The 26,881-nt window shown below is 46.4% G+C and overlaps 1 protein-coding gene across 2 annotated transcripts in view; it reads right to left on the bottom strand.

Moving 5' to 3' along the window:
* Positions 1-26,881, bottom strand: part of PEMT (phosphatidylethanolamine N-methyltransferase) — a 312,808-nt gene that overhangs the window by 208,407 nt on the left and 77,520 nt on the right. For both annotated transcript variants that reach the window (XM_068246420.1, XM_068246421.1), the window contains exon 3: positions 18,365-18,480. In XM_068246420.1, coding sequence (XP_068102521.1) covers positions 18,365-18,480 — 116 coding nt within the window. The remainder of the gene's footprint in view (positions 1-18,364; positions 18,481-26,881) is intronic.

The raw sequence follows: 26,881 nt of genomic DNA, 5'->3' as shown, positions 1-26,881 counted from the left end.
ATCAGAATAACGAGGTACAGAATCAGGAGGCAGATACAGAGTCCAGGAATGAGCAGAGTTTGGCAACAGGATATCAGAAATAGCAAGGTACAGAATCAGAGTTCAAAGGAATAGTCAGGCAGGCAGAAGGTCATAACAAATAATACAGTTCAATCTCCTAACGCTAAGGTGTGAGATCCTTGGCCGTCAACACCTTTGGAAACTATGCTAGTACACAGATACAGACAAGGGCTGAGTGCTACCACGTAGTGATCACAACGCCAGACACCAGAGAAATGTCCAGCACCCAGTATATATACCTTAGCGCTCTCCAAGCACCACCCCTAAGTGCTGGACCAATGGATGGTGGTGAAAATGTCAGCTGACCAGCTTGGTCAGCTGACTCTTCTCTGGATGTCATATAAGCTCTGCCTCTCAGCGCGCGCGCGTCCTTCTGAACCTGTGTGGACTAGCAGTCCCAGCCACACCAGACATGTTTTGTAATGTATCAGCTGATTCAGACGCGGGAACTGCCGCCCCGCTCTCCAAGCAAGCGGCGGCTTCCCCGCGTCCCTCCATCATGTCAGCGCCAGTGTCATGCGTACCATCCGCCGCATCCAATGCGGACTCCACCGCACTGCCCATGCGGCGGTTTCTCCGCGTTGTGTCGCCATGTTGGACGCGGAAACAGCCGCCTCACTGAGCACTTCCGCGTTTCCTCACACCAACACACAAACACTCAATGACCAAATTTGTGAGCTTTGGCATCAATAATTTGTATATTTCCATAGAAATTAAATCAAATTGGCTGTTTGTGGCTCCGCCCCTCTCCAGCATTTGAACCCCAGTCACCCAATGACCAACTGTAGCAGGTTTGAGGCATCTGCTATTAACAGTGTAAAAATGGCTATTATAGGCTCTACTCACTTCCCTGAATATTATTCTCAGTCCCCCCCCGTGACCATCTGGGCAAAGTTTGAGAGCCCTGCCATTAACAGTGTAAGAATGGCTGCAGTTTATATTTTCCCAGGGAAATCTGTTTTTGGCTCTGCCCACTTTTTGTAACCTGGACACACAGTCACTCAATGACCACGTTTATGAGCTTTAGGATTCTTGGCATCAATAAGTTGCAATTTTCCATTGAAATTATACACATCTGATTGGTTCTTTGTAGCCCGCCCCATTTTCCGAATTTAAACCCCAGTCTCCCAGTGACTGTACCAGATTTGAAGCATCTGCTATTAACAGTGTAAGAATGGCAGCAATGTAAATATTCCCCTTGAAAATCAATAGGTGAATTTGAATTGGCTTTTGTAGGCTCCACCCACTTTCCTGAATATTAATGCCAGTCATCCAGTGACCAACTGTGTCAAGTTTGAGAACACTGCCAATAACAGCATGGCTGAAATCAATCTAAAAAATCTGATTGGCTGTTTGTGGCTCCACCCTCTTTAGTGAATTAGGACCCCAGTCACCCAATGACGGTCTGTATCAGGTTGGAGGTCTCTGCTATTAACAGTGTAAGAATGGTAGCAATGTAAATATTCCTCTTGAAAAATCAATAGGTGAATTTTGATTGGCTGTTGTAGGCTCCACCCACTTTCTAACTATTAATCCCAGTCACCCAGTGACCAACTGTGTCAAGTTTGGGAACCCTGTCATTAACAGGGTAAGAATGGTTGCAGTTTATATTTTCCCATGTAACAAAAAATGTAGTTGTTGGCGCCACCCACTTTTTCTGACCTTGACCTATAGTTACTCAATTACTACGTTTATGAGCTTTGGGGTCCTTGGTATCAATAATTTGTATATTCCCATTGAAATTAATCAAATCTGCTTTGCTGTTTTTGGCAGCAATTTAAATATTCCCCTTGAAAATCAACAGGTGAATTTTGATTGGCTGTTGTAGGCTCCACCCATTTTCCTGAATATTAATCCCAGTCACCCAGTGACCAACTATGCAAAGTTTGAGAACCCTGCCATTAACAGTGTAAAAGCTCATACACACATCAGACTATAGTCTTTGGAAAAATGAAAGATCACAGACCAATCTTACCACCCTTCATGTAGTATGAGAGCCATACCTACACAGTCTTTTCTATGGAGTTGAACTCCCCATCAGACAGAAATCTTACCCCCCTTCCATGTAGTATGAGAGCCACACCTACACAGTCTATTCTATGGAGCTGCACTCCCCATCAGACAGAAATCTTACCCCCTTCCATGTAGTATGAGAGCCACACCTACACAGTCTATTCTATGGAGCTGCACTCCGCATCAGACAGAAATCTTACCCCCTTCCATGTAGTATGAGAGCCATACCTACACAGTCTATTCTATGGAGCTGAACTCCCCATCAGAAAAAAATCTTTGCAAGATGCTGCACACACAGATGCTGTACAGACACAAAAGATCAGTATCTGCAAAAGATCTGTTCCTGCCAAAGATCCGTTCTTGCAGATTGCATTCAGAGACTATGAGATCTGCAGATCATCATACACACCTTGTTTAACTGACATTCATCTGCAGATCAGACAATCATCTGCAGATCTGAAAATCCATCCTGGTGGATCTGATCTGCAGATGGATGTCTGTTAAACAAGGTGTGTATGATAATCTGCAGATATCATAGACTATGAATGCATTTTGCAGGAACGGATCTTTTGCAGGAACGGATCTTTTGCAGATACTGATCTGTTGAATGTGTACAGCATCTTTGTGTGCAGCATCTAGCAAAGATTTTTATCTGATGGGGAGTTCAGCTCCATAGAATAGACTGTAGGTATGGCTCTCATACTACATGGAAGGGGGTAAGATTTCTGTCTGATGGGGAGTTCAGCTCCATAGAATAGACTGTGTAGAGTACGGCTCTCATACTACATGGAGGGGGGTAAGATTTCTGTCTGATGGGGAGTTCAGCTCCATAGAATAGACTGTGTAGGTGTGGCTCTCATACTACATGGAAGGGGGTAAGATTTCTGTCTGATGGGGAGTCAGCTCCATAGAATAGACTGTGTAGGTGTGGCTCTCATACTACATGGAAGGGGGTAAGATTTCTGTCTGATGGGGAGTGCAGCTCCATAGAATAGACTGTGTAGGCGTGGCTCTCATACTACATGGAAGGGGGTAAGATTTCTGTCTGATGGGGAGTGCAGCTCCATAGAATAGACTGTGTAGGTGTGGCTCTCATACTACATGGAAGGGGGTAAAATTGGTCTGTGATCTTTCATTTTCCAAAGACTATGGTCTGATGTGTGTATGAGCCTTAAGAATGGCTGCAGTTTATATTTGATCAGTGAAATTTGTTTTTGGCTCCGCCCACTTTTTGTAACCTTGACACACAGTCACTCAATGACCAAGTTTGTGAGCTTTCAGGTTCCTGGCATCAAAAATGTGTGAATGGAAGCAGTTTATCCAGCAAAGAAATCTGATAGGCCGTTTGTGGCCTTTAGTGAATTTTGGCACCAAAATGGCAGCAGTTTAAATATTCCCCTTGAAAATCAATAGGTGAATTATGATTGGCTGTTGTAGGCTCCACCCACTTTTCCTCAATCTTACTCTCAGTCACCCAGTGACCAAGTGTGCCAAGTTTGAGAACCCTGCCATTAACAGTCTAAAAATGGCTGCAGTATACATTTTCCCATTAAAAGTGAATGGCTGAAATTTGATTGGCTCTTTTATGCTCCGCAATCTTTTCTTGGATTTGTAACCTCGGTCACCAAGTGATCAACTGTGGCAATCGTGGGGACTCTGACTTGATTACTGTGAGAATGGCAGCCTTTTCCATTTTTTCCATTGACATGAATGGGTGAAATCTGATTTGCTGTTCTTAGCTCCGCCCAGGTGTGCAGGGGGGATGCGAGACCCCCAGAACCTAACATCCCAGGTTGTCATCAAAAAACAACGTCCTCACATGGGCACCAGCTGGTGTTAAACTGCCATATTTATTAGCAGGCTTCGCATTCAAAAGACAACATAGTGCAGTAAATGTATCAGCAATACATCACCGTTCCAACGGATCTTACCACCCACAGAGACCTGTTAGGTCGACAATTGTTTCGCTAAAGTAGCTTCCTCGTGGACCGCTGCTCTCCGCGGCGGGGATAAGGCTCAGGTTGTAATGGGTTTGTATACTAACTTTCGTTCAAATCGGTTAATCCGTATTCGAGTGATCGCGGCACATACATACATACATCAGAATATTATAATTATATATATAGTATATATATATATATATACCAAGGTAGCAGCAAATAGAAATATACTCACAAGTATGGGTTGGGTGGGATTGTCTCCATAAAAATCGTCCTGCATCAATGTTATTGGAATTCCACATGAAAGACCAATACAAAGTGGTGTACATGTGAGCAGTGGATCGAAAATCATACAGGATTCCAAACATGTTTTACAAATAAATAACTGCAAAGTGGGGTGCGCGTAATTGTTCAGCCCCCTGAGTCAATACTTTGTAGAACCACCTTTTGCTGCAATTACAGCTGCCAGTCTTTTAGGGTATGTCTCTACCAGCTTTGCGCATCTAGAGACTGAAATCCTTGCCCATTCTTCTTTGCAAAACAGCTCCAGCTCAGTCAGATTAGATGGACAGCGTTTGTAAACAGCAGTTTTCATATCTTGCCACAGATTCTCGATTGGATTTAGATCTGGGCTTTGGGTCAGTCTAACACATAGATATGTTTTGTTTTAAACCATTCCATTGTTGCCCTGGCTTTATGTTTAGGGTCGTTGTCCTGCTGGAAGGTGAAACTCCGCCCCAGTCTCAAGTCTTTTGCAGTCTCCAAGAGGTTTTCTTCCAAGTTTGCCCTGTATTTGGCTCCGTCCATCTTCCCATCAACTCTGACCAGCTTCCCTGTCCCTGCTGAAGAGAAGCACCCCCCGAGCATGATGCTGCCACCACCATATTTGACAGTGGGGATGGTGTGTTCAGAGTGATGTGCAGTGTTAGTTTTCCGCCACACATAGCGTTTTTGGCCAAAAAGTTCCATTTTGGTCTCATCTGACCAGAGCACCTTCTTCCACATGTTTGCTGGGTCCCCTACATGGCTTGTGGCAAACTGCAAATGGGACTTCTTATGCTTTTCTGTTAACAATGGCTTTCTTCTTGCCACTCTTCCATAAAGGCCAACTTTGTACAGTGCACGACTAATAGTTGTCCTATGGACAGAGTCTCCCACCTGAGCTGTAGATCTCTGCAGCTCGTCCAGAGTCACCATGGGCCTCTTGACTGCATTTCTGATCAGCGCTCTCCTTGTTCGGCCTGTGAGTTTAGGTGAATGGCCTTGTCTTGGTAGGTTTACAGTTGTGCCATACTCCTTCCATTTCTGAATGATCGCTTGAACAGTGCTCCGTGGGATGTTCAAGGCTTTGGAAATCTTTTTGTAGCCTAATGGCCCATACTCACGGGCTGCAATTGTCGCCCGTGAGTATAAGGCGCAACACGGGAGCGCAGCCCGAACCGTCGCTGCTGTCGCCAGGCGATTGGCACGGTCAATCGCCTGGCGACAGTTGCCGCCGCAACTGTCACTAGTCCGCGTGGGTATGCGGACTAGCGACAGCAACCAGCAGGGAATACCTTGAGCTTCCGGCGGGGGGAGGAACAGCAACAGCTTCCGCCGCATGAGTTGCCTGGTCCCTCCGCCGTGTGTATGCAGAGGGACCTGGCGACGAGCTGTCGCCGGCCTGTCGCGCACACGCTCCTGTGTGCTAGCGACAGGCCACAAATGTAGCCCGTGAGTATGGGCCATAAGCCTGCTTTAAATTTCTCAATAACTTGATCCGTGACATGTCTGGTGTGTTCTTTGGACTTCACTGTGTTGTTGCTCCCAATATTCTCTTAGACAACTTCTGAGGCCGTCACAGGGCAGCTGTATTTGTATTGACATTAGATCAGACACAGGTGCACTCTATTTAGTCATTAGCACTCATCAGGCAATGTCTATAGGCAACTGACTGCACTCAGACCAAAGGGGGCCGAATAATTATGCACACACCACTTTGCAGTTATTTATTTGTAAAAAATGTTTGGAATCATGTATGATTTTCGATCCACTTCTCATGTGTACACCACTTTGTATTGGTCTTTCACGTGGAATTCCAATAACATTGATGCATGTTTATGGCAGTAATGTGACAAAATGTGGAAAACTTCAAGGGGGCCGAATACTTTTGCAACCCACTGTAAGTGATAAAGATGATAATCCTTCATTCAAAACTTGCAAAACTTTTTCTGCTGTTATGGTTTGTAGTGATCACATACTTTAGGAGCACTGGCCCTAGTGCCGAACAGTGCCAAAGAGTTGAATGCTGGGAGTTCTTTTTATCTATAATATATTCCTCCTCTTCCATTTATTTCCCTGCCTAGCTGCTTATCAAAAAAACCCTCTGATTGCTTGTGTTTACAAGCAAGGCTGAGGTGACTCAGTGATTGAGTGTGTAAAAAAAAAAAAAAAAAAAGTGCAGTTGTTAGTATACACCTCAGTGGGAGTGTCTGAAGACTCTGGGAGGAGGGCAGCTAATGAATACACAATGAGCAAGAGAAGGGAGGGGGGAATACAAGAGTCAGGGAGGATATGATGTCAGCATTAGCTTGGCAAGATGGCCACTGCCTAGAATAGGATTTTCTGCTTTTTCTTTATAAATTTCACAGGAATCATTATGTGGATAGCACAATACATCTGTTATGTAAGTAGAAGTAGTATTTATCTAGTTATATATGTGCTTTTTATTTCCAGGCTAGCATGGGTGTCACTTGTTCTTTAACCTCCCTGGCGGTAAGCCCCGCTGGGCCGATTTGCATAATTATTATTATTTTTTTTTTTTTTTTTTTTTGCTACACGCAGCTAGCACTTTGCTAGCTGTGTGTGCAATGCGATCGCCGCCGCTACCCGCCGATCCGCCGCTATTCATCGCGCCGCGGCCGCCCCCCCCCCCCAGACCCCGTGCGCTGCCTGGCCAATCAGTGCCAGGCAGCTCTGTGGGGTGGATCGAAGTCCCCTATGACGTCACGACGTCGATGACATCATCCCACCCGGTCGCCATGGCGACGGGGGAAGCCCTCCAGGAGATCCCGTTCTTTGAACGGAGAGACCTCCGATCGCCGGAGGCGATCGGAGGGGCTGGGGGGATGCCGCTGAGCGGCTATCATGTAGCGAGACCTTGTCTCGCTACATGAAAAATAAAAAAAAAAATAAAAAACGGATTTTCTGCCCCCTGGCGGATTTTTAGGAAACCGCCAGGAGGGTTACAGCACTTAAGGGGATATTAGGCCTGTCCCCACTCAGGCTAAGAAGTCGCTCTCTGTAGAAGGAAAGAAGGGGTGGTCACCCATCCACTAGGTGGATAACCATTGCAATGGAAACAGGGGCGCCAGCAGAGTAAAAATTGATCCTAGGTAAAAACAGATAAAGGTTGGGGGCAAGGGTGGGCTTACCTCCCCAAACAAACACAACCACTATGTATGGTTTAAACAAGATTTAATTTGTACTCCAGAACAAATGCAATGCGTTTCACGGGTCTCTAGCCCGCTTCCTCAGGCAATAACACAGACAGGAGTAACTCAGAAGTTGTGTAGCCAAGACAGAGGCGCAGTACTTGCATACGGTAATATATGTATTCACAAAAAAGTCCAATATAGAGAGACTTTTTTTTGGGAGCAATTTCACACTTATTTCTTCAAATCACGAGTCTTTCTGGCTGCGGAAACAGAATGTAGACCATATTCAGAGATCCAATTCACAAGCAAGACTGCCTGACACGTGTTTCACGGCCATAAGCCATAATATGCAACCTCTGATAGGCCGACACCTTTCTGGCGGGTCTCAAAGAAGCTCAGGGAATTATCAAAATATTGGGCACACTGGATATAGGCGGGGCGCCATAGGCCAAGTATTGGGCATGCTCGATACACGTCGGGCACCATAGGCCAATTATTGGGCATGCTGGATATATGCGGGGAGCCATAGGCCAAGTATTTCATATGCTGGATATACGCAGGGCGCCATAGGCCAAGTATTGGGCATGCTGGATATATGCGGGGGCCATAGGCCAAGTATTGGGCATGCTGGATATATGCGGGGTGCCATAGGCCAAGTATTGGGCATGCTGGATATATGTGGGGGGCCATAGGCCAAGTATTGGGCATGCTGGATATATGCGGGCGTCATAGGCCAAGTATTGGGCATGCTGGATATATGCTGGGTGCCATAGGCCAAGTATTAGGCATGCTGGATATATGTGGGGGCCATAGGCCAAGTATTGGGCATGCTGGATATATGCGGAGTGCCATAGGCCAAGTATTGGGCATGCTGGATATATACGGGTGCCATAGGACAAGTATTGGGCATGCTGGATATATGCGGGTGCCATAGGCCAAGTATTGGGCATGCTGGATATATGCGGGGGCCATAGGCCAAGTATTGGGCATGCTGGATATATGCGGGGGCCATAGGCCAAGTATTGGGCATGCTGGATATATGTGGGGCGCCATAGGCCAAGTATTGGGCATGCTGGATATATGCGGGGTGCCATAGGCTACAAAGATTTGCAATAAAAGCTGATATAAACTGTATCAAGAGCAATGAGTAGGTAAAATATTAGAGCTGTTCTGTATAAGGTCTGTAGGGGCATCTGATGGGACAGATCACGCTCTACATCTCTCCTCTGTAATTGGAAACGCACTCATCTGTTGTGGGTTACGCTGACCAGATGTCGGGTTGTAAATTCGTGCTTTTATTACGCTGATCTGGTTTTATAGTCGAGCTGTGAAACACTCCGGGGGAGGGGACACGTGAGACGACTTGTGGCGTTCGCATTCAGAGCACGTGTCACCGCAGCGGCCAAGCCTTGCTATCGTATCGCTCAATCGTCATGCGATTTTCCACGTTTTGCCTCTTGGCGGATTCCGTGTTTTGCAATTATTTTTGGGTTTTGTGCTTTCATTATTTTTTTCCTCTGTGATTTTGCAATTTAACGCACATTTGTCATGCATACCAATGCTAACCAAGCCGACAGGCTCTCAATATATAATATGATTTGAATGTATATGTGATGTAATCTTTGCACTTAAGCACTGTCACCTTAGCACTGGGCACTTTTTCACCTGACGAAGCCCCCCGGTTTGAGGGGGTGAAACATGTTGGATTTTGGGCAGTTGCAAATTTTACCAGTAGCAGCGCGAGATCAGGAATTACACTCCCAGTCCCCTACACGGAGGTCTATGCTCTTTAACCTCCTGAGCGATAATCCCGAGCTGAGCTCGGGGTATGTCGCGCAGGAGGATTTCTCAGGCCCCGCTGGGCCGATTTGCATAATTTTTGTTTTGTTACACGCAGCTAGCACTTTGCTAGCTGCGTGTAACTTCCGATCGCCGCCGCTCGCCGCCGATCCGCCGCTACCCGCCGTTCCGCGCAGCCCCCCCCCCCCCCAACCCCTTGCGCAGCCTGGCCAATCAGTGCCAGGCAGCGCTGAGGGGTGGATCGGAACTCCCTATGACGTCACGACGTCCATGACGTCGGTGACGTCATCCCGCCCCGTCGCCATGGCGACCAGGGAAGCCCAGCAGGAAATCCCGTTCTGAACGGGATTTCCTGCTTACTCTGATCGCCGAAGGCGATCGGAGTGGGTGGGGGGATGCCGCTGCGCTGCGGCTATCATGTAGCGAGCCCTGGGCTCGCTACATGATTTAAAAAATAAAAAAATTTAAAAAATAGTGCTGCGCCACCTCCTGGGCGATATAATTGTATCGCCCAGAGGGTTAAAGTGGGATTATCAGCCACAAAATCAAATTCTATTTAAACACTGCAGTGTGCTTAAAATGCTGCCAGAAATCTCCCTCTGCAAGTGCAAGCTCTCCAATCTATTCAGGAATCTCTCTGCTGTCATATTTTCTCAGTCCCCCAGGCTCTTTTCTGTACCATTGCCAATGACGCTCCCACCGTCTTGCTTCTCACTGATTGACTGTGCAGACTGCTGCCTAGCTGAAACATGATCCTCTGCTCACTCTTGTTTACAAGCAAGGCTGAGGTGACTCAACCATTGGAAGAGAAAAGAAAAAAAGTTAAGGGAAGAAATGACATCAGGATTTAGCCTCAAACTGTGGGAAAAAGACATGGTTCCCACCAGGAACAGAATTCTCTTAATTTACTATATAAAAATCACTGAAATCAAAACGTGGACAGTACAATACATGTGTTATATAAGTAGATCAATTATGTATCTTCTTATATATGTGTTTTTTTACCTGGCATAGTATGGCTGATCCTACTGCTTTAACAAACCACCTACCCACCACTGCACCGGTCACCAGTTTTGTCAGTCATAACGTTTTTTTCCCTAATTTTCAGCCTAATTTATTAAAGTTATGTTTTATACAATCCTCTTCTCTACTAATAAGGTTACCAGTGTGTATTTATCGTGATCAGAATTGAGTATTGTTTCATGCATACCAATGAAATATATTTACAAGAGAATGTACCCTTAATTTCAAAATTGGGTGCTATTTAGGCAAAATAAATGCGATTTTGAGTTTTCACTGATTTACATTAAATGTGAACAACCACCGTATAAAAGGAAAACAAACACCGCAACGGCTTTTAAAAATGCAGGAAAACCGCAAAACACACGGAAAGTTGAAAATGCGCAGGTCAATTGTGATGCCATTGGAGTACAAAATATATGTGACAAACATGAAATCGCAATTCTGCATGATGCCCGCTAATTCAAATAAGGAGGCCTGTTTTTGTAGTACTTCAAATCAAAAGCCGACCACAAATGTTTTACACCAATTGTTCCACTTGTTTTGTTTAATTCCATGCAAAATTCATTAAAATTGTGACTGCTTTATTGATTAGGAAAGTGGAAAAATTTAGATCTAATTGAGCAGAATAGACATCCTTAAAGGAGTACTGTAGGGGGTCGGGGGAAGAAAGAGTTGAACTTACCCGTAGCTTCTAATGGTCCCCCACAGACATCCTGTGCCCGCGCAGCCACTTCCCAATGCTCCGGCCCGCCTCCCGTTCACTTCTGGAATTTCAGACTTTAAAGTCTGAAAACCACTGCGCTTGCGTTGCCGTGTCCTCACTCCCACTGACGTCACCAGGAGTGTATTGCACAGGCCCAGTAGTCTGCGAGGAGAATGCCAGCGCATACCACTAAGGCTGCATCTGAAATGACCACCAGCTCAGTGTGCAGCACCTAAATAGACTTTCTGCACACTTCGCATTCAATTCAGATGCAAATCATAGGCAAATCATAGGCAAATCTGCCTATTTTGGTGCTGCACACATGAGCTGGTGGTCATTTCAGATGCAGCCTTAGTGGTATGCACTGGCGTTCTCCTCACTGTCCAACAAAATGTAAGTTACAAATTGTTTTTGCTTAGCTGCTCCCACATGTGCATCTTGCCACAGATTCTCGAATGGATTTAGATCTGGACTTTGGCTGGGCCATTCTAACACATGGATATGTTTTGTTTTAAACCATTCCATTGTTGCCCTGGCTTTATGTTTAGGGTCATTGTCCTGCTGGAAGGTGAACCTCCACCCCAGTCTCAAGTCTTTTGCAGACTCCAAGAGGTTTTCTTCCAAGTTTGCCCTGTATTTGGCTCCATCCATCTTCCCATCAACTCTGACCAGCTTCCCTGTCCCTGCTGAAGAGAAGCACCCCCAGAGCATGATGCTGCCACCACCATATTTGACAGTGGGGATGGTGTGTTCAGAGTGATGTGCAGTGTTAGTTTTCTGCTACACATAGCGTTTTGCATTTTGGCCAAAAAGTTCCATTTTGGTCTCATCTGACCAGAGCACCTTCTTCCACATGTTTGCTGTGTCCCCCACATGGCTTGTGGCAAACTGCAAACGGGACTTCTTATGCTTTTCTGTTAACAATGGCTTTCTTCTTGCCACTCTTCCATAAAGGCCAACTTTGTGCAGTGCATGACTAATAGTTGTCCTATGGACAGAGTCTCCCACCTGAGCTGTAGATCTCTGCAGCTCGTCCAGAGTCACCATGGGCCTCTTGACTGCATTTCTGATCAGCGCTCTCTCAGGTTCAGCTTGTAAGTTTAGGCGGACAGCCTTGTCTTGGTAGGTTTACAGTTGTGCCATACTCCTTCCATTTCTGAATGATAACTTGAACAGTGCTCCGTGGGATGTTCAAGGCTTTGGAAATCTTTTTGTAGCCTAAGCCTGCTTTACATTTCTCAATAACTTTATCCCTGACCTGTCTGGTGTGTTCTTTGGTCTTCATGGTGTTGCTCCCAATATTGGGCCCTTTCACACCAGAGGGCTTTTTCGGCGTTTTAACGCCACGGCCGAAGTTGGCGTTTTCCTAGGTAAAAGAAAGTCCATAGACTCATTTTACCATTCACACTAAACGCCGCGTTTTGGAGCGTTGCGTTTCAACGCTCCCAGGCGCTTTTTCTGGGCCTACCGCAGCGTTTCTCATTACAATTGATTGTAATGTATAGGCGTTAAAACGCCTTGAAAACGCCTTGAAAACGCCTGCAGCCAAAACGCAGCGTTTTAGCCTTTCACCGCTGCCTGTAGTGTGAAAGAGCCCTGAGGCTGCAGTAGAAAAGGCTGAAAGTCAGCCTTTTGCTTAACGCCAATACATAGCGTTTTCAAAGCGTTTTCAAAGCCTTTTGAAAGAGTTTTACAGCCCATATGAAAAAGTCCTTTTTTTTTTCTTCTATAAAAATAAGTGAACAAGATAGCTGTAAAACGCTTTGAAAAGGCTTTGAAAAGGCTGAAGTTGGCGTTTTCCATTGACTATCATTGAAACGCCAACAGCCAACTTCGGCTGTAAACAGCCCTGAAAAAGCTCCTGGGAGCGTTGAAACGCAACGCTCCAAAACGCCGAGTTAGATGTGAAAGGTAAAATGAAAGTCTATGGACTTTCTTTTACCTAGCAAAACGCCAACTTCGGCCGTGGCGTTAAAACGCCGAAAAATCCCTCTGGTGTGAAAGGGCCCTTAGACAACCTCTGAGGCCGTCACAGAGCAGCTGTATTTGTACTGACATTAGATTACACACAGGTGCACTCTATTTAGTCATTAGCACTCATCAGGCAATGTCTCTGGGCAACTGACTGCACTCAGACCAAAGGGGGCTGAATAATTATGCACACCCTACTTTGCAGTTATTTATTTGTAAAAAACATGTTTGGAATGATGTATGTTTTTCGTTCCACTTCTCATGTGTACACCACTTTGTATTGGTCTTTCACGTGGAATTCCAATAAAATTGATTCATGTTTGTGGCAGTAATGTGACAAAATGTGGAAAACTTCAAGGGGGCCGAATACTTTTGCAAGCCACTGTATATAGAAAATATAACAATACAGCCAATAATAGACAAAAAAATAAATATGGTACAAAATACAGAATTGGTAGACATAGTAATTACAGTGGACACAAAAAGGGCGAGAGAGCCCTGCTCTTTCAAGCTTACAATATAAAGAAATAGGGAGGAAACAAGACATGGGGGGTACAGTATTCATACCTAAAGGCAGTGTGTTTTCAGGTTATATCTAGTAAAGCGTACAACTTGGCCAGAGGTTGAAGGGTGAGTGGCCTAAGTTAGAGCGTATGCTTGTCTGAAAATGTGAGTTAAGGGAGGGCTTAAAAATTTCAAAGGTTGGAGAGTGATGGATGTGTTGTGGAAGGGCATTCCAGAGAAGGGGTGCAGCACGTGAGAAATCTTGTGAAGGGCATTCCAGAGAAGGGATGAGCCTGCTTAGAAATCTTGTATGCGTGAATGTGAAGAGGTTATTCTAGAGGAGGACAAAGAAAGGGTTATGTGCAGATCTGAGATTGGGCTTGGGTTGGTATATGGAAACTAGTGAGGAAATGTACCGGGGAGAGAGAGATTGTGGAGAGCTCTGTAGGTTAGGGTTCAGAGTTTGAACTGGATCCTCTGGTTAATTGGCAGCCAGTGAAGAGCTGGCAGAGGAAGAGCGAGAGGAGAGATGAATGAGATGAACTGGCGAGTTCAGTACAGATTGGAGCAGTGCCAGTCTGTTAGATGGCAGTCCATAAAGTAGTATGTTACAATATCTGATTGTAGACAACATCTCAGCACACGTGAAGAGAGCTGAGCTAGCGTCCATCGGCCCACATCTGGCACCGTCCATACCGGTAGATTGCCACCGTTTTGTGCCTTTCATCTAGCAACATCATTTCACAAGCCTTCCTCCCTTTCAGAAGTTCTCAGCGCTTCAGTTTAGTGATTTAGGCGTGAGAAGCCAGCTTCTGAAGCACGCACTCCTTACCCACAGCGCCTGATTCTTGTGAACGTTTTTTTGGACCGTCGCAGCAGACTGGAGGAGCCCAATTATCACCGTGCAGAGGAAAGAGAAGAGAAGCGCAGCAAACGCCTTGTTTGTTCGCTCATTAAAAAGTCACACGCTGAATTTAGCGCAGTCACCGCGGGGTTTTCGCCGCAGACGCTGAGCTGCCTTGAAGATATAAACAAGTGGCGTAACGATCTGCCCACGTAACGAGCGCCGTCATGCCAACTCGTCTAATCACCGCCAGCGTTATGTAAACAGAGAGGACTCCAGACATAGAACGCTGGCGATGAAACTGCGTACGCCGTGCATTAGTGAATGTTATTCATGCCGTTTTTACGGATTTATCTACAAAATATGAGTTGCTTCAAATAATGACCCTTTTTGTACAATAACGTGTCATTGTCTGCTCAATTCGGGAAGCAAATTCGCACTATTTTTATTGGCCGCAGTACCTCGATCAAATACTCAAAGCTTTACTAAAAATGATCAATTGTATAGAAGAGACAAAAATATTTTTTTGATTGAGAAACAACAATCTATTTTTCAGCAATCACCTGGTCAGATGTGTGAAAAAAAAAATCAGATAAAAATAAAAATGGAAAATTAAATATTTGTATTAATTTTATCCAAATTTTCGGAACAATCTATCATCACGTGTATAGTATATTGGTTTGATTTTTCTGTAAGAAGCCCCTCCCTCCCCCCAAAAAATAAAAATGTAATCCTGTATGGCAATGATGGTGAGCCTTTTATAGACCAAGTGCCCAAAGATCAACCCAAAACCCGCTTACTTATCACAAAGTGCCAACATGGCAATTTGTACTAAATTTTGGAGTTTTAGCTTCAAGATAAGAACTCATACATTAAAGGACACTGTACATTAAAAATACTGAAGTTAGCCCCACGTTTGGAATGCAGCAGTAACCCCACATTTGAAATGCAGCAGTAACCCCACATGTGAAATGCAGAAATTACCCTACATTTGAAATGCAGCAGTAACCCCACATGTGAAATGCAGCAATTACCCCACATGTGAAATGCAGCAATTACCCCACATTTGAAATGCAGCAATTACCCCACATTTGAAATGCAGCAATTACCCCACATTTGAAATGCAGCAATTACCCCACATTTGAAATGCAGCAATTACCCAACATTTGAAATGCAGCAATTACCCAACATTTGAAATGCAGCAATTACCCAACATTTGAAATGCAGCAATTACCCAACATTTGAAATGCAGCAACTACCCCAAAATGCATGGCAGCAATTACTGGTGATCTAATACCTCATGCAATATGCACAGCACCTCTCTGCAATCTGTGCTTTAAAGTGGCTGTGGCTGGCAGCACATGTGCCAATAGAGAGGGCTTTGAATGCCACCTCTGGCGCGCGTGCCAAAGGTTCGCCACCACTGCTGTATGGTAACTCAATAGGATTGCTTTGAAAATTGGCCTTGATCAGTATTGGATTTAGCTGGGCGTTCACCCATTGGATTCACCTATCACAAATGGACTGTTCTGAACTGTGTGTTCTGTCCCCAAGTTCCTGCTCTGTGTACAGATAACAGGCAAGTGATGATTCTGTGCCAGCGGGAAGCCAATGTACAGACTCGTCTCTTGTTTACAGCAGCAGCTTACAGGCTTCCATCGCCAATTACACCCCACCAATGCCTGCTACCGCAACGGCAGCGAGACCGGCTCGTGGCAATATCTGTCTGCTGAGTAGGAAAGCTAGCTATTCAGAAGACATGAAAGCAGACTGGGTGCCCAGGCCGTGCCACGTTATGTAACAGCCTGGACCCGCGCCCGCTGCCACACACTGCTGTGAACACTTTCATGATCGAGTTTAAACATCAGACAGTCACTCAGGGTTTATTGGCAGCACAAGGAAGATATTGCAGAGATAACAGAAACTTTGTGCAGGAATCCCGGGAACATCTCCTCACAAACACATGGTAAAACGACATACCAGGATGCCACACAGCGACAGAACGTCACGCAGCGACAGTACGCCACGCAGCGACAGGACGCCATGCTGTGCCAGGAAGCCACGCAGCGACAGGACGCCACGCAGCGACAGGACACCACGCAGCGACAGGACGCCACGCAGCGACAGGACACCACGCTGTGCCAGGAAGCCACGCAGCGACAGGACGCCACGCTGTGCCAAGAAGCCACGCAGCGACAGTATGCCATGCAGCGACAGGACGCCATGCTGTGCCAGGAAGCCACGCAGCGATAGGATGCCACGCAGCGCCAGAACGCCACGCAGTGACAGTAAGCCACGCAGCGACAGGAAGCCATGCAGCGATAGGATGCCACGCTGTGCCAGGACGCCACGCAGCGCCAGAACGCCACGCAGTGACAGTAAGCCACGCAGCGACAGGAAGCCACGCAGCACCAGAACGCCACACAGCGACAGGACGCCACGCAGCGACAGGAAGCCACGCAGCACCAGAACGCCACACGGCGACAGGAAGCCACGCAGCGACAGGATGCCATGCTGTGCCAGGAAGCGACGCTGTTCCAGGACGCCACACTGTGCCAGGAAGCCAAGCAGCGCCAGAACGCCACACAGCGACAGTATGCCACGCAGCGACAGGACGCCACGCAGAACCAGAACACCACACAACGACAGGACGCCACGCTGTGCCAGGAAGCCAAGCAGCGCCAGAACGCCACACAGCGACAGGACGCCATGCTGTGCTAGGAAGCCACGCAGCGCCAGAACGCCACGCAGCGGCAGGACCCCACGCAGCGCCAGAACGCCACACAGCGACAGTATACCACGCAGCGACAGGACGCCATGCTAGGAAGCCACGCAGCGCCAGAACGCCACGCAGTGCCAGGACCCCACGCAGCGTCAGGACGCCACGCAGCGACAGTCAACTGATGTTTCTTCCTAAAAAAACTCGACGCGGCTGTAATCTCTTTGGTCTGTAAGGCCCCGTTCACATATAAAAAGAGCAAAGCACTAGCGTTTATCGCTAGCGTTTTGTGCAAGTGATTTTACTGCGATTAGCATGGTAAAATCACCAGAAGCTTCGGCGATTCAGAACAGTTACGGTCAGCGCTTCATTAAGCACTGTACCGGGATATCTCCAGAATCACGGCAAACTGCTGCAGCGAACACGTTCCGCCTGATCCGAGCCGAAATCCGCCACTGCGCCTGCGGTGGAGCCGGGGAAGGTAAATATTTACATGGTCGCCGTTCGGAGCGGCTTATGCCGGGAATAAACGGGACGTTTCCGCGGCTCGATTATGCCGCCGGATCGATTCCCGCTCCTCCCCGCGGGCGATTCTCTTATCTTCTGCTCGTTTCACGCGGGATCGAGTGCGGAATCGTTCCGGCGGGTGATCGGACACGTCGGAAATAATGCCATTTAATGGCTCGATCAAGCCGCGGAAACGCACCGTGTATTCCCAGCATTAGAGAGACCGCTGTGGTCACAGCGTGCATAGACTACACGTATGTATTGCCAGTCAAACTATTTTTTGGCCGGAGGTAACCTTACAGTAATCCAGAGACGAAGCACCCTCATGTATTTTACCATATATATCAGTGGGAACATGACAGTAAACACCTACTCTGCTCTTTGTTTCATTTTTCACTACTCAGCTCTGATAAAATCCCTGAACGAGCATTCAGTCTGGATTTGGCCCGGAATGATTATAGCTGAGTCAGTCTTCTGCGATGTCTTTTCAAGCCTGCCCCCTGGTGGCTCTGAATTCCTGCTAGGAGGATACATAGCAGGAAAGCAGCATCACAAGGGGGCAGGCTTGTAAAGACATCACAGAAGACTGACTCAGCTTTAAATATTCTGTGGCAAAGCTAGACTGAATGCTCAGTCGGGGATTCTTATCAGAGCTGCTAACAAGAAGACTGAGCAGTGAAAAATGAAACAAAGAGCAGATTAGGTGTTTACTGTCATGTTCCCACTGATATATATGGTAAAACACATGAGGGTGCTTCGTCTCTGGTTCTCTTTAAGGTCTAATAAGAATTGCTGAGCGAAGATTTCTGCACAAAGAACGCCTTCTAATGAAAAAGACAAGACAAGCCAGTAATGGCTACTTACCAGTGACTCCTGTAGACTGCCAATGCGATGATGACAGCTCCCAGACTGTAGCAGCCAGTATACGGCGAACCAAATAACCTGGTGAGGGCGCCAGTCCTGTACTCCCACCGCGCCACCTGCACAGAAAGCCACCGGCATTAATATGGACAATATTATCTACCACAAAATGCTGAAAACTGGCAGAGAATAGACTAAAATGAACGATCCCTCAGAAGCAGATACACCCTACAAGCTTGTAATTAGATGCAACCAAATTGTGAGATGATGCAAATTTATGCAAATATCTGTAGCTTGGAAATGAACCAGTCACATGATGCATCTGCTGAAGCTTGAAGAACCAATCAGTGACTTAGTGTTGTATGTGAAAAAAAATAAGGAGGTCCTTTCTACTAGGTGTGGATTCGCAAAGCGAAAATTGGCATTAGTACTGAAAGCAATAGAATTTCAGTGGAACAGTTTCCATTGAATTAGATTTTTTGCAGTCCGATCCCCCCCCAAAAAACCATTGGATAGCTTGCAGCAGATTTTCACCATATTGTTACTTTTCAAGCAATGATTGTCAATTATGTTAGACGCATGCAAAAATTCACAAATATTTGCATAAAATAAAGCTGAATTCGCGTACGAAAAACTGCAGGGGAAATATAACGTTCCCGTGGAAATGGGCCCTTAGGCTGTGTTTCCACAGGGATATTACATTTTGGATGCATTTATTCTTACGGAAATGTTTGCAGTATCCGGTTTTGAATCAGAACTGGAGTCTGAAGAAGGCTGCACAGCCGAAAGCTTACTCTTCTTCTTTTATGTTAGCCAATAAATGGCCTCATCCTGATTCAAAACTTCTTAAAGGAAACCAGAGACGATCTAGGATAAGTTTATATACATACCTGGGGGCTTCCTCCAGCTTCGCTCCCACGCCGCCGTCCTCAGTCTTCTGTATCGCCGGTATCGGGTCCCGTCACGTCAGCTGCGGCCAGTCTGTGCAAGGGAAGTGCGCCCTCTACGTATCTCTCTGGTGGCTCCAGCGGCTGCCGGATGGGGCTGAAGGAAGCCCCAGGTATGTATAAAACTTTTATGTATTATCATCTCTGGTACACTTTAACCATTTGGGGACCGGCCACCTAACCCCCCCCCTCAAGGACCAGGCGTTTTTCCATGGGAGGGGCGCGAGTTTGGGGGGGTCAGGCAGCCGGTTCCCCAATGTGGCTGGCTGGGCTTTGTATCTCCCCCGTAGCCAGGTGTCCCCCCTGTAGCCAGCAGCCTTCACTCACCTATTAGGCTCCAGCGATGAGCCGCAGTGGACTCCCTCTGCTCCGGCCGGAATCTCTGCTCCTACTGCCGCTCAGTTACGGGTCGCGGCTTGATGAGGTCATCAAGCCGGGACCCGGCGCTGACGTCAGAGGGAGCAGAGATGCCGGCCAGAGCGGTGGGGAGCGCCGATCGTCACGGGAGCAGCAGGGAGGTGAGTGGATCCCCTTCTTTCCCCCCTACCGCCACAGCTGTTACTTGTCATCTCGATCCGCCGGCGATCACAGTGATCACGTGATCAGGAGCCATACGCGATGGTTGCTGATCACTGTGGGGAGAGGTCAGCTGTCATATGACGGCCTAATCTCCCCTCTCGGTTGTGCACGATCGCATCGGGAAGCGGTAACGGCGAGCGGCGTAGATCCTACGCCACATCAGGCTAGAACAGCCACAAGTGCGATGTACGATCTAATAGAGGCGGTCCGGAAGAGGTTTATGTACTGTAAAACTGAAGCGACCTAAAAAATTAAACACTTACCTACTATATGTAAAGGGAATGCTCTGAACCCTATAGAGCATTCCTGGTCCCCTCTCCTTGCCCACCGCTGCCCCCTTGCTGAAGTTACAAGTGGGTCTGTACGGCTCACACACAACTTTCGGCTCTTGTTGCTTGTGCTACGTACACACATGCGACAACGATCGTTGAGAACGACGAACGAACTTTTAATTGATGAAAGAACGACCTAAGTAACGTTATTTTTAAAATGTGTGTAACGATCTGATCGTTAGAACGAACGTTACATCACGTAAAGCAACTATTGCGCCTGCGCATAAAAATGAGAAGTTCCATGGAGAAATAACGAAATGCGCATGTCAAGCCTAATACGAACGACCGTTTCCAATGATGTACTACTTTTGCAAACGATCGTCGTTGGTAAAAATCCGCCAACCTAGATTGTTCGTTTTTAACGATCTAGCTCGTCCGTCGTTAGACTTAATGATCGTTGGTTGCTTTTTTTTAAACGATCGTCGTTTGAAACGATCGGGGAACGATTGTTTCAAACGACTATAGTCGTTTGTGTGTACGCACCTTTAGTAGGGATGTGCCCTTCTTCAGAAGCAGTTGAGGAAGCAAGTGCCTCTGAAGCCTTCCGAGGAGTCTCGAAAGTGTGGAGCGCACTGGGGTCCAGAGGCTTCCTTCTCCATAGGTGAGTATCTAACTATTTTTTTAGGGCACTTCATATTTGCTTCAAAGAGGAACTGTAACTCAGGACTGAACTTCATCCCAATCAGTAGCGGATACCCCCTTTCCCACGAGAAATCATTACCTTTTCTCAAACGGATCAGCAGGGAGCTCTGTATGGCTGATATTGTGGTGAAAGCCCTCCCACAGTGTGATGTAATGACCATGGTCCTGACAGTTTGCTGACTGTTCCCAACTGCCAGGCAAGCAGTGTCTCCCTCTGTACATAGACCTCTCAGCAACAAACATTCTGTGTACAGATCACCTGGCAGAACGAAAGATGTCACCACCATGTGATAAATGTCAGAATGTAAATCAGATGTCAGAATGTAAAGAGGAGAGATTTTACAATGGGCAAACACTGACTAAGTATTCGATTAATAAATATTGTAAAAAATATAAGCAACTTTATTAATTATGGTATTTTCACTACAGTTTCTCTACTAAAGAGGCAATGAAAAGGTTTGGTGTTTCCTTAACAGTTTCACAACATCAGAACTTTGTTTTTCTTACCCAAGCCTCATTTTTGGCTGCACAGAAGCTAAGCTCCGCCCCATCAAAGAAATCTGCCTGGGCATTTTTCCCCTGATGCTGTGCAAAGCATGATTGGATTTCTGATGTTGCGGTTCTCATTGCCTAGCAACTGGGAGGGGTGATCAGGACACAGGACAGTTGGAACTGTGTCTCATGCTCCCTGTCACTGCCTTTCAACCAAAAAGATGGCTGCCCTCATGAAATCACACACATTTGCCTGTTCTTTTAAAACAGGGTGGGTAAGAGATTATATTACCTATCTATTTTAATTAACATAACTAATGCAACGTAATGACAGTACGTTTGTTTAGGCTGCAGTTCCTCTTTAAGCAGAATTATATTATTTCAGTTATCCTTTAATCATAAAAACAAGTGGTAATGAGTGAACGCTTGCCTGTAGGGTTACCAGTGTTTATAACCCTAACAAAGTATATCTCGGCAGTTGCTGGACGCTGGTGACGTCGCACGGTCTCTCTGCGTAGCATCGCACAATAGAGCGCCATGTGGCTAATCAGCACTACTACCCGTAACAGAACAATGTGCGATATTAGAGAAAAGGGGAATGATGCCAACAAGCAAAACAAACAGGTTACCCCGGCCAGCCTCGGGCGACTGTGACCTGGTGCTGCAGCCCTCCCAAACGTATCTCCAGTCACTAATCTCTGCCGACACACAGGGCGCTGCCGCACCGCGGCCATACAGAGAGCGCTGTCCTAATATCTGGCCTGATAATGTCATAAAGAGCCGATGACACAACCAGGGGACGGCTATAAACACCATCTATCAGGCCGCTAATGAGACGTCCGCCCGAGCGAGCAGAGATCTGGAGCACGGATAGCGCCTGTGGCCACATGACAACGCAGAGATATGGCACCGGCCCGAGCTGCCACGGCAGGTTTATTAAAGAGCAAAACAGGAAGTAAAGAGGACAATTCGATTAATAAGGTGACAGCGGGCCTGAGCGATCGAGCCAGGTGCCAAGTAAACAAGAGCGAAAGTGGGGCAATAGTTCACAGCAAACAGAACTGCGTAATATGTCAGTGCTTCATAAATAAAAGTTGAACTCGACGGACCCATGTCTTTTCTCTACCCAAATAACCATGTAACGGTAATTATCAGCAAGACCATATCTGCTCCTTAAAGAGGAACGCCAGTGAAAATAATGCAGTGTTCTCCCCAGGCTCTTTTAGCCAGGTGCTCCACCCGTCTAGTTTTGGTGAGCACCCGGCTGTCATCGGCTCACCTCCTCTTATTCTGCAAGCAGAGTTGCACACAGAATCAACGGCCCTGCATTCCCTCATATCGCCCCACCCGGCTATTTTTTCATGCCACCCAGCTGGAAAAAAATTCTGGGGAGAACACTGTAATGTAATAAAAAAAAAAAAAAAAAAAGTACTTCATTTTTACAATAATTATGTATAAATGATTTAGTCAGTGTTTGTCCATTGTAGAATCTTGTAAATCCCTGGTTTACATTCTGACATTTATTGCATGGTGACATTTTTACTGTTGGCAGGTGATGTAGCTGCTGCATGCTTTTTTGGCAGTTGGAAACAGCTGTAAACAGCTATTTCCCACAATGCAGCAAGGTTCCCAGACAGGAAACTGCCAGGAGTACCATGGTCCTCAAAGTTTCTTGTGGGAGGGGTTTCACCACAATATCAGCCTTACAGCGCCCCCTGATGGTCTGTTTGTGAAAAGGATTACATTTCTCATGTAAAAGGGGGTATCAGCTACTGATTGGGACAAAGTTCAATTCTTGGTCGGAGTTTCTCTTTAAAGTGTACCGGAGTTGCCGCTTGGGTACAAACTCAGATACTTGCATTAAGAGAGTGAAGCCTCCGGATCCTATTGAGGCTTCCCTTACTGAGTGCGCCCCCTGGAGGATTAGTGACAAGACATTGTCACTAATCATATAAAGGCCATGCAGCTCCTCCTCCTGATTCATGGCCGCGCAGTAATCGCGCAAGCCTGCCCGCGCATGTGCAGCAAGCCAGAGCCATGGGCTCCGATGTAAAGAGGGGCTGCATTCAGCAACAGGGGGGCTGCGGACCACCAAGGGAAGCATCAATAGGAACCTGAGCCTTACCTCTCTTCAGGGCAATTGTCTATTCTGAACCCGAGCTTTGGCTCGGGATTATTTTAAAGGACAACTGTAGTGAGAGGTATATAAAGGCTGCAATATTTATTTCCTGTTACACAATACCAGCTGCCTGGCTGCCCTGCTGATCTCTGGCTGCAGTAGTGTCTGAATCACACACCTGAAACAAGCATGCGGCTAATCTTCTCAGATCTGACAATAGTGTCAGAAACACCTGATCTGCTGTATGCTTGTTCAGGGGCTATGGCTGAAAGTATTAGAGGCAGAGGATCAGCAGGACAATCAGGCAACTGGTATTAATAAAAAGGACCAGCTTGACAGAGAAAATAACTACACACAGTTTGACAAAGGGCATATGTCTGACACTGTTGCCTTTTTTTTTTTAATTACCATTTATTCATCTCAGGTACACTTAGGCTGGTTTCACAGTGGGACGTTACAGGCGCACGTTAGAGCAGCCTGTAACGCAGCCCACCGCACAGTAATGAAAAATCAATGGGGCTGTTCACAGTGTGGACGTTGCGTTACATTGTAACGCTGCGTCACAAGACAACGTACTGCATGCAGTACTTTGGACGCGGCTGAGCCGCGTTAGACTGCTTGCACATGCTCAGTAATGTTGGGAAAGAGCGGAGAGCGGCCAGGCACATGGCTAATTAATATGCACTGCACTTTATGACGTGCAGTGTTTACTTCCTGGAGCAGCCGCTCTGTGCGGCGATTGGCCGGCGGGACCAGGTGATGCCGCATGCGCACAAGAGTGCGCATCACGGCATCACGGACGCCAGAGTGAGCTGCACAACGCGGCTCACTCTGACGTCCAGATCCAGCACCACCAGGCGTTGAGTTAGGGGGACGTTATGCGACCTTAACGCCCCCTCTAACGCAACGTCCTGGTGTGAAATTAGCCTTAGAGAGTTCCTAATTCTCTACACAACATCAGATACTTACCCAAAGAGAGGGATGCCTTAGGATCCTATTGAGGCGACCCTCCCTGCTGTGTTGTCCCCAGTCGCTGAGGGCGCATATAGGGAGTGTTTGGGAAAGTTTTCAAATGTATATTTGCTTAAAGGGAACCAGAGACGAAGCACCCTTGTGTATTTTACCATATATATCAGTAAGAACATTAGAGAAAACACTTACCATGCTCTCTGTTTTATCCTCACTGCTAAAAGTGTCTGTTATCAGCTGTGATAGCTGAGCATTCAGTCTGGCTTTGACGGGAATGATTATAGCTGAGTCATTATAGCAAAGCCACAAGGGGGCAGGCTTGGGCTTGAAAAGACACCAGAGAAGACAGACTCACCTATAATCTTTCCATAGCAAAGCTAGACTGAGTGCTCAGTCTGGGATTCTTATCAGAGGTGATAACAGGCAGATTAAACAGAGAACAATGAAACAAAGAGCAGATTAGGTGTTTACTGTCATGTTCCCACTGATTTATAAGGTAAAATACAAAAGGGTGCTTCATCTCTTCTCTTTAAATATAAGCAATTACTGAAATGTTAGTTTGGGATTATAAAGCCACTTTAAGATACTTCTGCTGGGATTTTGCTTTAGTAGAATGAAATATGCTGAACATGAGCTGATCCAGCACACAGCATTCTTCAGTTAACATTTATATGGCATCTCAATGGGGAAAAGCAGAACTAGATTCTCAAGCAGATACATTGATAAGAAGAATGTGTTGTGCACATAAATGCCACACTCGCAGATAAGAGCCTCCACTTTGACAAAGCATGAGGCTTTAACTCAGAATAAGGCCCAGTTTCCACGAGGGCTGAATTCTTCTCGAATTCTGCGGCATTCCCCCGCAGGCGAGTTGCTCAGGGAAACGCTGCCTATGTGGCCAACGACTCGCCGTCCAGATCGCATGCTGTTCGTGCTCTGTCCACTATAGCCGTAATTCCTATTACAGCCCATGGTGGCGCCAGCTGGGCTGTTTTAAGAGTCATATGTCTATGTACAGTAAGTATTGTGTAGTGTATGTATCAGGTCAAGTGACAATTTATTTAGGGGGAAGCCAATTAACTTATCTGTATGTTTTGGGCTGTAGGAGGACACCGGGGTGCCCGGAGGAAACCCATGCAGACATGGGTAGAACGCGACGCAATCTGCGGTGGTAGCTATTAATTAACTCGACGGGAAAACGCAGTCTCCCGGCGGTTCAATGCACCTGGGTGCGTTGAACCGCAACGCACAGAAACGCAGCGTCGGGTGTGAAAGGTAAAATGAAAGTCTATGGGCTTTCACTTTACTTTAGCAGTAGGAGAACAGAGGCGCCAGCAGGATAAAAGTGGATAAAAACTTTAAAATTTGCTGGGAGGAAGTGGTGGACTTACCTCCATAAAGCAGACACGAAAGTCTGAATAGTAGTCACATTTATTAATTAGTACCCCTGGTACTAATTGGGGTACTAATTAATAAATGTGACTACTTTTCAGACAGTCTTCCGTGTCTGCTTTATGGAGGTAAGTCCACCACTTCCTCGCAGCAAATTTTAAAGTTGTTATCCACTTTTATCCTGCTGGCGCCTCTGTTCTTACTGCTATACCGTGTCCACCCCTGGTGGAGGGGTGATCTACCCCCTTTCGCATCTACAGAGAGCGACTTCTTATCCCTGAGTGAGGACAGGTCTAATCTCCTCACCTGCCTATACAGTGGTTGCCTGTGTGGTAACCCACGTTTGTGAGTATATTCTTCTCACTGATTTGCCTTACTTCATTTATGCTTAACATACTACACTATATTGGGCTCTCGGTTTCTCTACACTTTATTTTTTTCACTTTACTTTGGTTAACGCAAAGTGTCAACTTTGCGTTGAAACGCAGGGAAAGGGCTCTGGTGTGAAAGAGCCCTTAGTGACATTCCCATTTGCAGCAATGTACCCAGTGGTAAGTGACACTTTCTTGAGAAAGGAAATGCAGCTGTGAAAGTCCTGGCCACAACAATTAACAAGGAAAGGGGCAGGGGGGAATTACTGGGCTGCATAATAGGGAGTGAATCATTGCTGCCCTGGGGGCCTGGATGAGGTAATGGCTGCACTTAAAGAAAACCTGAACTGAAAATGAAAAGTCAAAATAAGCATACACAAGTCATACTTACCTTCCATGTAGTCTACTCCTCAGTGTCTTTCTCTTCTCCCACGACCTGTATGTCCACTGTAATCAAGGGAATTCTCCGTCCTCCATTTTGAAAATGGCCATTACCCATAATAGCTTCCTGGTCAGCACACTGTTACACTGTAACATCGCCCACTTGAGCCATAGGGAAACATGGACATTACCTGGCACATCAGTTGTCCTCTCAGCTAAAACAGACAGCAACTGATATATTTCAGATCTGACAAAATATTGTCAGAACTGGAAGGGATTATTATAAGAAGAAAATG

The sequence above is a fragment of the Hyperolius riggenbachi genome, chromosome 7, assembly GCF_040937935.1.
Source record: "Hyperolius riggenbachi isolate aHypRig1 chromosome 7, aHypRig1.pri, whole genome shotgun sequence".
Taxonomy (NCBI): domain Eukaryota; kingdom Metazoa; phylum Chordata; class Amphibia; order Anura; family Hyperoliidae; genus Hyperolius; species Hyperolius riggenbachi.
Note: the sequence above shows the minus strand (reverse complement) of the source record. Positions and strands in the feature narration are given on the sequence as shown.